This window comes from Notothenia rossii, assembly GCF_949606895.1.
Source record: "Notothenia rossii genome assembly, chromosome: 8".
Classification (NCBI taxonomy): Eukaryota; Metazoa; Chordata; class Actinopteri; order Perciformes; family Nototheniidae; genus Notothenia; species Notothenia rossii.
The window spans coordinates 16679509-16693521 of record NC_136906.1 but is presented as its reverse complement, the minus strand read 5'-3'; the positions used below and the strand labels follow the sequence as shown (position 1 = coordinate 16693521).

General features: G+C 40.5%; 1 protein-coding gene across 1 annotated transcript in view; it reads right to left on the bottom strand.

Annotated features, from left to right (window-relative positions):
• abca3b (ATP-binding cassette, sub-family A (ABC1), member 3b) overlaps nt 1-14013 on the bottom strand; it is a 44385-nt gene that overhangs the window by 15788 nt on the left and 14584 nt on the right. The window contains exons 14-31 of the mRNA XM_079643558.1: nt 13419-13574; nt 13103-13313; nt 12090-12240; nt 11538-11636; nt 9577-9775; nt 8843-9149; nt 8027-8300; nt 7488-7692; nt 7176-7395; nt 6266-6427; nt 5705-5877; nt 5134-5268; nt 4806-5000; nt 4495-4682; nt 4188-4358; nt 3250-3446; nt 2880-2953; nt 2322-2449 (exon numbers count right to left, since the gene is read on the bottom strand). Coding sequence (XP_079499684.1) covers nt 2322-2449; nt 2880-2953; nt 3250-3446; nt 4188-4358; nt 4495-4682; nt 4806-5000; nt 5134-5268; nt 5705-5877; nt 6266-6427; nt 7176-7395; nt 7488-7692; nt 8027-8300; nt 8843-9149; nt 9577-9775; nt 11538-11636; nt 12090-12240; nt 13103-13313; nt 13419-13574 — 3245 coding nt within the window. The remainder of the gene's footprint in view (nt 1-2321; nt 2450-2879; nt 2954-3249; nt 3447-4187; nt 4359-4494; nt 4683-4805; nt 5001-5133; nt 5269-5704; nt 5878-6265; nt 6428-7175; nt 7396-7487; nt 7693-8026; nt 8301-8842; nt 9150-9576; nt 9776-11537; nt 11637-12089; nt 12241-13102; nt 13314-13418; nt 13575-14013) is intronic.

Here is a 14013-nt window from a genome sequence, read left to right as displayed (position 1 = left end):
TTTACCGAAAGTGAAGCGATGTGGTTCTTCAAAAACAAATGATTGTATATTAATAATTTTTATCTAGGATCATTTGAGTTTCTAACGCAAATGTATGACTTTATAATCTCAATATTCAAGGTATTCTTTCGTAAATGTACGCTAAATCTCGGAAATTTGGATTTGTTTCCCTCTGATTATATACCTCTTTTCCGGCTTTGCTATTTATTATTTCTTTAAACTAGTAATTGAGCCTTTTAGTATCAAGCCGTAAACAGATTCAGGAAAAATGTGACCAGACACAGATATTTGCTACCATTTGCATAGAGCATTATTTAATTTAAAAGCGATACATATACAGTCAACATGGTCAGTTTCATGGTACAGTAGGCTACAGTATACGATAACAACGATGTGAATTCCCTTTTAAAATATGATAGACTGTTTTTCAGCATAACTTAATCATTCAATATCAGCAGCGCAAGCATTTCCATTTCTCCTCAAATGACGTATCTTACATTGCAATTGATTCAAGTCATACATGTAATGAAGTGCAAATAAACACATCAAATGTAACAAAATTAGGAGGATAATTTCCTTTAAAGAGCAATGAGTCACATATCCATGTCTTTCTGGAATGTCAGTCTCTAGTCTTCTTCTCACACAAACATCTGGTGACCTAAACACATCTCTGTAAATCCTATGAAGCTGTTAATAAAGTTTATTATTGACTGCTTTTGCTTTCAGGTAAGACAATAAACTACATTCAGCTCACTTCTGGAAAGTAAGAGTGCTTTCTTCAGAGTAGGAATGTCATTTTACATTCAAGGTAAAGGGATTGCCAATTCAGCCCAAATTATTATATTGGTCTGGGTGAAAAGCAGGAAACTGTGAAGGTATTTTTTCTCTCTGAACTCTCTCGACAGGAGTTTCTATTGAAATGCATAGCTGCAGAAAAGGGGGGAAAAGAAACCTCAAAGTTCATTGCAGTCATGCCGTTTTCAGTCCTAAACCAATCACATGCAGTTTCCTACAAAGTGATTTGAAGTCAACACATTCCATTGCTGCAACTTGTGAACAAAATCTCCTGTGTCGCACAACGATTTCCTTCTAAATAGCTTTTGTGTAAACTTTAATGGCTAGATATGGTTACACACTGCTGCTGTAACTTGTTTGGCAGGAAAAAAACAAAACATGGTTCACAAGAGCTTGACAATGGAGGCGTATTCAAATGTTCTCAGACTGGTCTAAATGTCATCTGAGGATTATAAGGGAGGTCTTCTTGCAATAGCTAGCAGCTCTTCGCTCTTCCAGTAGCATGCACTCTGTACATCGTGTTGTATGCATGCATTCAATAATGTGCACAAAACAGTCTTCAAATGAGAAAATGTTCTGCTCTGGCCTGAATGATTAAGTGTTTTTTTAGTACCATGAAGACATCACAATATTTACATCTGGCAACAACATTAAGAGGCTCTTGAGGATAACCAGGCATTTTGTATTGGGCAATATAAAGAAACAAAAACCCTCATTATAGTAAGATAAGGCGCAAAGGTGTGCAACAATTTCATACATGTATCAAATGGAGTGGTTCATACTCTTGTGATGATTGATGATCACAGAAAAAAGCACACAACTATTGGAAATATAATCGATAAAATACAATCATAAATAACAAAAAGAAAGACAAGCTGTGCACAAACGCACAACAAAAACCCTGTCACACACAATTCAGAGTTGTATTGTTTAATGAGGGGTCTCATTGACTTTGACCTCACTAAAAAGGTGCAGAACTTTTGTTCTTTACTTGGTTTAATAATGATCCTCTTGGAGTCATAAATGCCAATCCTAACACTTCCTCATCCCACAACAAGAAAAGCATGAATCTCCCAAAAAAGACACACCAACGTTATACGATCGTAAAGGTTGTTCATGTCACTGGCCCAGTGTGTCTGTGTATGTGTTGTTTGTTAAGGTAAAAATGGAGCCAGAGATAGAAAACATGCTCCAGCCTGTGGACACACCTGCAGGCTAACAAAGCAGGTCCGTGCACACAGGTCTTTCTTACACTTACACACACACACACACACACACACACACACACACACACACACACACACACACACACACACACACACACACACACACACACACACACACACACACACACACACACACACACACACACACACACACACACACACACACACACACACACACACACACACACACACACACACACACACACACACACACACACACACACACACACACACACACACACACACACACACACCTGTAGAAAATGAACAATGGATGGACGGAATCCTCGCTCCACTTACTTCTTGCCACACTCTATGCAGTGCTGAAACTGGGCAAAGCTAAGGAACACCTGCTCCAGTGATATCTGGCTCACACAGTAGTCTTCAATCTGATACTTCTCTTTGGCTGCCTCCAAAGTGCCAAACACCTGTGTGGGAGTGGAGAATAGGGAAGGAGGTAAAAAAGAAAGCAGTGATAAATGGATGCATCTTTGGTGTTATTAAGCCTTTCTGCCATGATCACATTTAAAGCTACAGTCTTCATTTTCTGACAATTAAATCAAGTAAATAGACATTATTTCTCCTTGTGTTCACACACAGTGACTTACCTTAACTTTCACAACACATTTTTGAAAGCTAGCTTTAATGCTTTTTAGAATTACATGCTACAACTAAACTACCCTATTGTAACTGTATTTTCAACGTTTACATTTTCAACTTCTGGGGTTGAACATTTTTATTGAGGTTATCAAGTTATAGCTTAGGTATTTAAGGGATACTTTATACCATTCAGTCCACTAGAGGGAGCGCTAACACAGCACAAGTGCAGAGAAAGTAGAACTGTATAAAACCCGTTACCTGTGCCCAGGATAGTGTTTTGTCTGTCAAATGATAGTGCACCATTCCCTGGTGCTCATCCTTTAGTTGACTTCCTGTGGTGGGAGAAATATTCACAGGATTAGATTTGTTTTGTTATAGACTACTTTGACAGTAAATCACCCTCAACTGTTTAACGTAGAAAACAGAAGATCATTTTATCTGCATGTTCGATTGAAGAACAATACTTTTCAAAGCAGGTACAATAATACATTTTGTTCATCATAAAACATTATTAAATGTATGGTCTTTTAGATTTGATGGTTAAGTTGGTCACATATACAGAATTGTATCCTTTATACAGTAATGTAAACCATTTGTTTAGATGTTATTGTAATGGGTAGCCTCTGACCTGGGAAGGTACTTTCAATAAAGTCTTTAAAAAGCTGCAGGTCGCTGTCCTCCAGCTCAGCCTCGATGTGTACTTTGGCCAGCAGGGTGTAGCCACTGCCGAACTTGCTCTTCAGGTGCTGGGGACTCCCGAGGCACTTGAACTGCCCGTTGACCATCACTGCCAGCCGGGTGCACAGAGCCTCACACTCCTCCATACTGGTGAGGGAAGATATCAGAGAGACAGGTTAAAGGTGTAGTCATGTTTTCTGCTTTTCCTGCATCAATACGTAGCATGCAAACTCTCTGAGCATCTATTCAGATGTTTTATCTAGGTAACATTGGAAAAACCAAATTGTAATAACACTTTGAAAGTTCATTATTAAAAATGTTACAGTACAAGTACTAGTATCAAAACATACTTAAAGTACCAGAAGTAATTATGCATAAAACAGGCCAGTAATTGTTTATTATATCATATAACTGGATTATCATTTATGATGCATCTATTTTATGTCTAGTTGGAAGAAGTGTTAATGCTAAGGGTCATTTTAAGTATAGTTTACTGTAAAGTCAAATTATGAGGTAAACAGGAAGGCAATCCAAAATGTAAGAAATAGTATTAACTAAGAGGGATATATTTAGAAAAGCCTTACATGTTTCAACTACGATAGTAGCCCTGACAAAAAAAATAAAACAACATTTTGGATTGCATTCTTGTTTTCTCTGTAAGCAATACATCCTTGAGGAAACAGAGCATCCCCTGTCTTTTTCCTACAATTTAGAGATACTTATACTTGTTTTTGTATTGTTTTATTTATTTAAGTAGATTATCTGAATACCTATTGTACCACTGAATATTTTTCTTCTGAAAGAAAGCTTAGAAGTATGAATTAGCTCAAATAAAGGACCACTAGCTCTGAATATCAGGTCAGTATCTAATACATCTGTGAAGCTCACCTATGAGACGTGATGATGATGGCCTTTCCAGACTCCCGTGTGCGTGTCACAGCGTCCCACAGCAGCCTCCTGGCCACGGGGTCCATCCCTGTCGAAGGCTCGTCCAGGAAGATGACCGGAGGCCCACCAATGAGAGCCATGCCTGCACTCAGCTTCCTCTTGTTACCTCCACTGCACAAGTTGATAAGGACATATTATCTACATGCACCTTCTTAACAAAACAGGGCATCTTTCAGGCTAGTGTGTGAACCATGTGACACAAAATAAATTAAAGAAAAGGCTGAGATATTTTCTTCAGTCTCCATACCTGTAGCTGCGGACCAGTTTGTCAGCATGAGGCTCCAGCAGCAGCGACCTCAGGACATTCTCCACGCAGCCGGACACATACCTCTCTGGTATTCCTCTGAGCCTTGAATACATACTCAGAGTTTCTCTTCCTGTCATGTGGTCCAACACGGCGTCAAACTGAGGGCAGTAACCAATGCGCTGCTGCACCTGCAATCCAGAGATAAATGTTTTCTATCAAATCATTGACCTTTAAAAAAGAAAACCCATGGGTATCGATTGATGGTTGATTTACCAGGTACGTCCTTTCCTTCGGTCTCCTTCTGCTCTTACCTTTTTAATGTCCCTCAAGATGCTGTATCCATCAATGTAGGCATCCCCAGAGGTCACAGTCTCATCACCAGTCAGCATCTTAAAAGTCGTGGTCTTGCCTGCTCCATTGAAGCCCAAGAGGCCGAAACACTCCCCTTTCCCCACAGCTAAAGACAGCCGGTCCACAGCGAGAAGAGTCGACCCGCTGCTGTACACCTGGGGAGGGGAGACAACAGTGGGTCTGTGCCACATTGTCATATCTCACAAAGCCACACCCCTCAGGAGTCACACATACTGAAACACTGAGGCTGTGTTATCACGCGAGGGGAAAAACTCCTGTGCTGCGTACCTTGCTGAGCTCCTGCATTACGAGGGGGCTGCCGACCATAGACTCTACCACCGGCTGACACTCCAGGACCCTCTTTCTCTCTTCAGCCACATCCCTGTCCTCCGGAAGCAGAGCTGCATCCTCTGTATGAGCGAACTAACACATATGGGTAGAAAAAAAATCAACAAAAGAAGTAAGACATTGTGTGACTATGGTACGATAAAACTTCAAGCATCGATAATGAACAAACAGATATCTTAGTACATGGGGAAATCAAACATACATTTGTTATAGTTTATTATGTAGTAGCCTACAAAAGGAGACATTAATAAACACTTTATAGATAAGATAATCTTTGTTCAATTTCATGAAAAAAAAATAGACTGGTAAAACTGTAATCACAATTCTAACTTTTTTATAGGAAAAGGCATTGAGAGCTGTAGCTAAGTTTTAAATAAAACCATCCATTTCTCGATTAATCGTAATAATGAAACATGGCTTTCATAAAGGGCCATAGATGGCGAAGTCTGACTAACTGAATCCCAATATATTTATTTAAAAGACGATCACTGCCTGGTTCACCGCCATCTACCTGTTTATGTCTTCTGAACAGGGAGGTGACGAATCGCCGCAGAGTTCGGACACACTGCATCTCGATGACAAACAGCAGAATAATGAAGACTAAACCCTGTATCGCGAAGGCCACGACGAAGCGTCCCACACCAGGTTCACTCATCGAGAAATAGTTGGGCTGGAAGGTAATGTCTAGAAACACAAAAACAATGTTATTACGGCATAAATATGAAGGGTGTACATACAATGTGATCATTTCCTTTGGGTTTATAATAGTGATTCAAGACAGATTGGATTAAAAAAAAAAGTGTAAAGCTGTCAGTTTTGAATGTGTCGGGACATAAAATGCAATGAAAATAAAGAAATTCTGTTGGATCTGGGTGATTAAATAATGATCCTGATTGAGCTTTTCACCCTGAGGTACATTATTATTCATATAATTATTGTCACAATAAAGATGAACCAACACCATTATCCCCATATATGTTTGTAATAGTAGACCACATTGTTTTTCCTAAAAGCATACGCTTTACCAAGGGCAAACACTGACTCACCGAGGCTGCAGTTAGGTAGTACTTACTCAATATTTCACACGCTATCAGGCTGAATGGTGGACTGGAGTTGCAGAACGTGATGAATTCGTAGTTCTGGTAGAACTGGCTGAAGGACATGCCCAGGCAATAGTTTGGGAAGATCAGGAAAACCTTATCCAGCAAGTACGACAGGTGCTTCATATGTAACTCTGGAAAATAAATTCAGAAGATATCATTGACAGGGATGGAAAGGGGAACAAATGTATTCGATTTTGTTTTCAAAAAGGGCACAGCCATGCCAGAAGCCCTAATGCTGGGAACTGAACCCCAAATCTGTGAAGGGGTTGACAAGTGCTTTTTCCCTTTTTACCATTCACCCACTGCAATGCAGTGTATTTCAGCCAATTGCTTTTCAATCCTTAAAAGTAGCTCAAAACATGAGGGCCCGAGCAATGGCAACCCATTTTTTATATTGAAAGAACATTTGGATAAAGTGGGGTTGTATTTTACTTGATGACAAGACATCTACACGGCCACAACATCAGATCACCCTAAAGATTGATGCATAATGGGTGATTTTTAGCCATTGTTGCTCAGCTCGCGTGTTACTTCAAGTGTTTTTGTAGTGTCTTGTTGAGCTTAAAAACAGCTAAGTAAGCCTAGCCTAGGTAAATAGCTTAGTTGGCCTACACACTTTCTGACGGCTCGTGTAATGGTTTTTGCTGCAAAAAAATTCTTATACTGTAATCAATCAAACTATAACTGACTAATTTTTTGAGTAATATTATGTAGGGGAAAACTTGCGCAATCAGATAAGCCTTTGTCATCTTCAAGAGTATTTTTCACAGCTGTCTGAAAAGTTGGGGCTTTCTTGTATTGTGTGCCCTTTGAAATACTCATGTCACTGCTGTAATTTCCTTTTAAACGTCTACCATTGCTGGAAGTATCTCCTCTCACCTGGGATGGCCAAAATGGTGACAGACAGAAAGGTGGCCGTGCCAGAGATAATGTTGAAGATGGTGAGGCGGGTGTAGGCAGTAGCTGCACTGGAGAAGAGGAAGCTGAGCAGGTACATAAGAGGCACAACAGCCCAGCCATACAGCAGCAGTAACAACAACACATCTACCAGGTGGCAGTTGTCCGTGAAAGCCTTGACTCCGAATGCCTGAAAAACCACCTAAGAGAATAAAACACGTTAGGAGAGGAGACTGTAAAAAAGCATTTATCAGTTTTTATGTATACTGCCTGGACCACTGGTGTCACACTGACCAGCATGAGAAGGCAGGGCAGCAGGAAGTTGATCAGGTCCCACAGCAGGGCAGAGAACCAGAAGTTTGACAGGTAGACACCGCTGACCTGCTGTACATGCTTGGACTTGATAGAGGACTCTGTTACGAGAAGTAGGGCAAACGTGCTGGACAGGGAGGCCATACCGTACATCAGGTTGATGGCAATGATGAAACCGGTTCTTCCCCTACAGATTGGAGGAAAACGTTAAGAAATGAGGAGGAAGAGGTTGTTAAAAAGAAAGTCAAAGATAAAGCGAGAAATAACTAGCAAGGCACTACTGAAGTACAAAGACACTCAATCCTGAAATCTAACCTTTGTTTATCAGCATGAACACTGATGAAAAACATTTGATAGCATGAGTAAAAATCGTGTTTTATTGTGTTGCACTTTTGGAGGAGCCTGTGACCTAAGATTTTCATTGTCATATCTACAGTGTATATATGTAAAAATGAAAATAGAAGCCTTGAATCTTGAATGAATCTTAAGAGCTCTTTTCCCTTTTCCTTCTGTCCACTCACTCTCTGAGCTGGCTCTGGGCGGTCTCAGACATGTTGCGTGGCATTGGGTAGTTTCCCGTCTGGATGGAAGCATTGGGTCCTGCTAGATGCTTGAACAGAGCATTGTCCACCAACATGAGGGCTGCGGCGGATGTATGGTAGCCTGCGTTGTTGAAATAGGCCGTCACTTCTGTATATTTGCTGCTGCTGCCACGGAAAGCCGCACCCACCACACAGCGCTCATTAAAGCTGCCGCCTTCTTCCTCTGCCTGGGTCAGGACGTAATCTGTGAAGTCTGACGGGGAGCAAAAGGGGAATACAGTCAGTGTCGTCTCAAATGTTCCCATAATCATTACAATCATATATATATAGATTGTTTTATACTCCGATTGCCTTTTACTCGGTTAAATTGTAGTTTTAGTCCTATATGTATTAAACAGAGACATTTAGGATTGACCTTTCAGGAAGGGCAAAAGGTGGATTTGCAAATGGTTAAGGACTGGGGGGTTTTATGGTGTAATGGTGGGGATTATTAGATAATGCCTAAGAAGACAATTGATGGGTGGGACCAGTTTGTACTCTCTCTACTATATAGTGTGACTGTAAGCTGTGTTCTGGGAGCAGAACCTCTCTATCCTCTGAGGATAAAGTGGCTCTGTTTCTGCATTTGAGATCGATTTTACTTGCATATTGACTTTCTTTATTACTTTATTAAATATAACAAAAATCCAACTTTGTCCATGAATCTCCTATCAGTTTCTCTTAAGAATTTCCTCCACAGTGAGTAAATATTCAACTTAGTCGTCAAGCAAGGTCCCTGTCTCTCACGATGCTCACCTGTGATGTTGACGAGCTTTCCAAGCTGGGCAGAGAGCTGTGAGCTGTATGCGTTTGCCAGGGCAGAGGCCACGGGGCCCATCCCCGGCGGCAGGGCCACAGGAACCCTGGTGGGGCCGTACTGACTGAGGGCCAGCCTCAGCTGAGGGGCCTTGTTGTGATTTGGCAAGCTGCGTGCCACAACTAAGGCCAAAATGGTGAAGACTAAAGGGACCAGGAACTGAGCCACCATCACCTTCCAGTTTCTCCAGCTGTAAAGCGCCCTCTTTAAGAACATGGCGTAGAACTGTTGAATGTGTAGTCTGGCCTGATGGAGGAGAGAAGGAGATGTTAAATGTGTGCCATATTAATGAAATGCAGGATATATACCAAGTTTGCTTCTATGTTTATTGGGGGTTTTTTCAACAGCATACAGTTATTCTATCAGAGCATGTATCAAAAGTAGGTAAACAAATCTTCACTTTATAGAGAAATAGGTAGAGTAACAATGGCAACACCAGGGCAAACAAAATCCAACACAGACAGAAGACAAACAGACATACAAAAACAGACAAACAATAAATAAACAAATAACCAGTCAGCTAAAACAAAAATATCAATAATAAACAATAAATGTCAGTGTTGGGATCCTTCCAAAGTGCAAAAGTTTAATGAGGAATGATTAGGAACTTTATCCTCTAAACAAATTTGAAAAAAGGGCCCCATATTTCCCTAAATGTACCATATTATCTCACCCCGGTGTTCAGCTTGATGTTGGAGCAGTCCTCTGAGATGAGCGTGCCGCTGTCAGTGAAGTCAGTGACATCCGTCATGCCGCTGGTGCTGCTGGCGTCATCGGCGGTCCAGTCATTGGAGCGTCTCTCGTGTTGGTACTGTAGCGCTGGCAGCTGGATGGCCTGGATGTCCAAACTAGAATCCACTAACTTTCCCACTCTGAACAAACAAATGATCTATGGTTATCTTTCAACAAACTGGAATAACAACAACAAAAGGGACTTTACATATGAACTCTTCAGTTTTGGCAGCAACTAACAAGGAAAATAGGTTTTTAGAAACATTACATGATGAATTCACAGAAGCAAAACGTGTCCAAAACGCATGTATATTGTGTATACACATTGTTACGGCAGTTATTTTGTGTCAGGTCCTTCAAATCCATCAACGATAACTATTTGATTTCCTTTCAGCAGTTCAGTAAGGTGAAAAAACACTAGGCTGCTAGCAAACAAAGCAATTTCTGGGTGTTACAATTCAATCATCGTGTAATCAAGCACCTGCAAAGGAGGACAAATCCATTCTATACACACCTTCATCTAGCCAGAAATGATTTGCCTTTGTGTCACCTACGAGTCTATCAGTTTAACCCTTCTATACCTCTGTTCTCTGGATTGGAATAACAGTATGAACAAAATAAGAAAATAAGGTTTTGGGGGAATGATGGAGAATGTGTTTTAAGCTACCAGTATGTATACGCTTAGGCTGCTAAATCTAAAATGTTCGGTCATCAGATGTTCTGGATTAGAAAGTAACATTATAAACTTATTTGAAAGAATGTAATATGTTTTCTAACGCCTTAATATTAGCAGTGTTAATATCTAACTGAGAGGGAGTTTTATTTGGCTGCAACATACAGAAGAACAGAAGGTAGATAAACAACCAAATGTTCAAACACACGCTTCTCTTGGTGTCTCGTTTGATGTTCGGTGAATGGTGGTAATGGTCGGAACTAACTGACTGCGTTTAGGTCACCATTTGGTGACTTGTAAATAATGAGGCCAACATTCTTGGCTGCACCAATTACAGTGACTACGTACATGCTAATTGAAGTAGCATGCAGTGTTAGCGGTCTGCAGGGAACACGCTCTCCTGTTGGTTGCCACAGATACACATATAAAGTCTACAGGGAAGCAGAAATAAGTGCTCAGTTAACAGCAGGCACCTGGGACTGAGAGCTGTGAGGAAACGAGGCGAACCCTTCAGCCATAGCTGGTTTCATGTGAATGAAATATATATTATTACACCAATGTGGCTCAATATATAAGCTATGAGTTTTAAATATAGATGTATTGTAGAGAGCTACTTTATTATGGAAACCACTTTCTTTTGCAATCAAATATCCCCTCTTATTAGTAAGTGAAGGGTTGAGTAGTAATAGCTACAGCAGGAAGTCACTAGCGTTAACCAAATGGATAGTAGGATTGTTAAAATACATCCATCCTTTCCATGTCAAAATTGTTTCAGTTTCATATAATCATGTTTACAATTGTGTCTGTCTTTCTTCTTTCTTCAACCCTTTTATTTACAGTTTGTAGATAATTCAAACAAAATATCACCTTCACTTTAAGTATTAATTGTGATAGTTATGGTAAGATTCAAATGAGAATACAAATTAAAATAATTGTAACCCAAAAATGGAAAAGGAATAGAGGTCAGTGAAGGGAATTGTGTATGAAGGTATGTAAAAAATGTGTGTATATTTGCATAAAGAAATAAGATGAGATGATGTCACAAAGATATGTTTGTGAGTCAATATTTAGGATTTATATTACCATTCTCGCTTTAGTACATTGGTTTAAATTGCTACTTAAATTGACAATGTGCGTAGAATAACGAAAGGTTATTTTTGGGTCATATCCTACCATTATTGAAAATTAGAAAGACACAATCACTTTTCATATCATCCTATTTCTCCCACCTGAGGAAAACCTCTTCCATAGTGGTTACTGAAGCTCCGTAGCTGGCGATGCCAAGCTCTTCTCTGTTCATCTCCAGCTCAGCAAACAGCAGCTCAAACCTGAGAGCAAACACAAAGCGCATCGGGGAAACACATTACACGAATGAGATCACTCAATATTACAATTTGAGCCCTTGATGAGTGTTAAGCGGACAAATCCAATATAAATCCAATCATAGAACAGCAATAAGTGTCACTGTGGAGTCAGAGTCCGATTAATTAACATAGAAGAATGTTGACGTTCAGGATATAAAAAGGAGAAAGCTATCCAGATAATTGCTTGTAAAATAGGTAAAAGAAATGGAAAGGTTGGGATTTCAGTTTGTGTGTATATTGTTATGAAAATAAAGAGTTTGATGATCACAGTATTTATTATAATTGTGTACTCAGTGTAGATTTGTCACTAGGTTCAGGAGGTATGATTTCTGGTCAGTGGTATGTCTACTCTAAAAGCCACTTCACACGGTGTTATTGTGAGTATTCTACTCATGAACAAAGAGCAGTCTGACTCACCTGCTGGTGCTTTCTTTGGGCAAGATGAAAGAGAGCTCGGCGCCCGCACTGCTCTCCAGCGTGGCGTTAGGAACGTACATGTGGACGATGCGGGTGATCTCAGACACGTTACAAAGGGCGTCCTTTACTATCACCATGTGGTAGCCAGCACCTGGGGAGCAACAATGTACCAATGATCAATGTTCCCACTTTTAATAATGAAGTTGTATTTTCAACTCTCCTGAATGTCCAAGGCTTCCATATGAAGCAAGAACGGTAATATCAATCCTACATATTGAATCTCAAACATATCTTTGTGACTTCATCTAATCTTTTTTCTTTATGCAAACATAAACACACCCACTTCTACACACATTCTTACACAATTCCCTTTAGTGAACTCTATTCCTTTCCCATTTTTGTGTTACAATTATTACTTTTTATTCTCTTTTGCATCTTACCATAACTATCACAATTAATGCTTAAAGGTGGGGTATGTGAGTTTGAGAAACCGGCTCGAGATACACTTGTTGTTATATTCCATGGAATGCTCTTAACATCCCGATAGCAATGAAAATCTGAAGTGCTTTGACAAGAAATCCATAAAAAAATGTGATCTGTGGAAGCCGTAGCGCTGTAAAAAGCACGACCAATCATCTGAGCCGGCCCGGCTAAAATAACTGGATGGCCTGCCTGCCTGTCAGCCTTCCATCTGTGCACAAACTTATCTCGTGCCCTCATTGGTCATGTGCGCGTTCGTGTGTGTTGGAGGAGGGGCTCTGTTTTCCGACTCTGTATTTTCAAATTCTAGCGCACTCGAGCTGGTTTCTCCAAAATTACCTACCCCACCTTTAAAGTGAAGGTGATATTTTATTTTTGGTTTAATAATCTATAAACTGTAAATAAAAGAGCAGAAACAGAAATAATAACATTTAAATAAAAAAGGATGGATGTATTTTAACAATCCTACTATCCATTGGGTTACTTACTGCCAGTGACTTCCTGCTGCAACAGTATTTCCACTCAACTCTTACCATATTTGTTCTTAAGGAATAGTGGTGACCCGCAGCACTGCAGCTCTCCTCCTGCCATGATGGCGATGCGGTCGCCGAGCAGGTCAGCCTCGTCCATGAAGTGTGTGGTGAGCAGGATGGTGCGACCCCTCTTCTCCCCCTGCAGGAGGTCCCAGGTGGCGCGTCGAGCTGACGGATCCATACCTGATGTGGGCTCATCCAACATGACCACCTGAAGATAGATAAGATTGAAAATAAAGGGATGAGACATGTTCAATATGAATGAAGGATTGGATAAATAGGATGAAATGTGAATAATACTCATGACGTTCTTCACCTTGGAGTCTCCAATGAGGGCAATGCCAATGGAGAGCTTTCTCTTCATGCCACCGGAGAGGGTCTTTGAGCGAGCGTGGCGCTTATCTTCGAGGTTCAGGATACGGATGGTGCGGTCTACCTCGTCTGGAATCTTGTCTCTGGAGAAGCCTTTCAGCTGGATATTGAGAAGATAAAAAAATTAGTACCTCTAGAAAACAAAAACAAGCAATTGTAAACTTTGTGAAAGTTGCTTTTATGGATGAGCTAATGTGTACGTTTGTACAGGTGTAACTAAAGACATAAAGAGAACACAGCACAATAAGTTTCTCTACCAACAATGAACGAGCAGGATGATAATAAACGAATGTGTATTTGCAGTTTTTTTTTGTATAATAGATAGAAGATAGCTTTGGAGGATGAAACCCTCTGTAATGGTCACAAATGCAGAGCACACAGCACACACAGTGAAATGTGTTCTCTGCACAGCGCCCGGGTAGCAATGGGAGTGGGGGTGAAGGGGGTTGTCCGGTGCCTTGCTCAAGGGCACCATGGCAGGGCCCAGGAGGTGAACTGGTACCTCTCCAACTAGCAGTCCACACTCCATATTTAGGTCT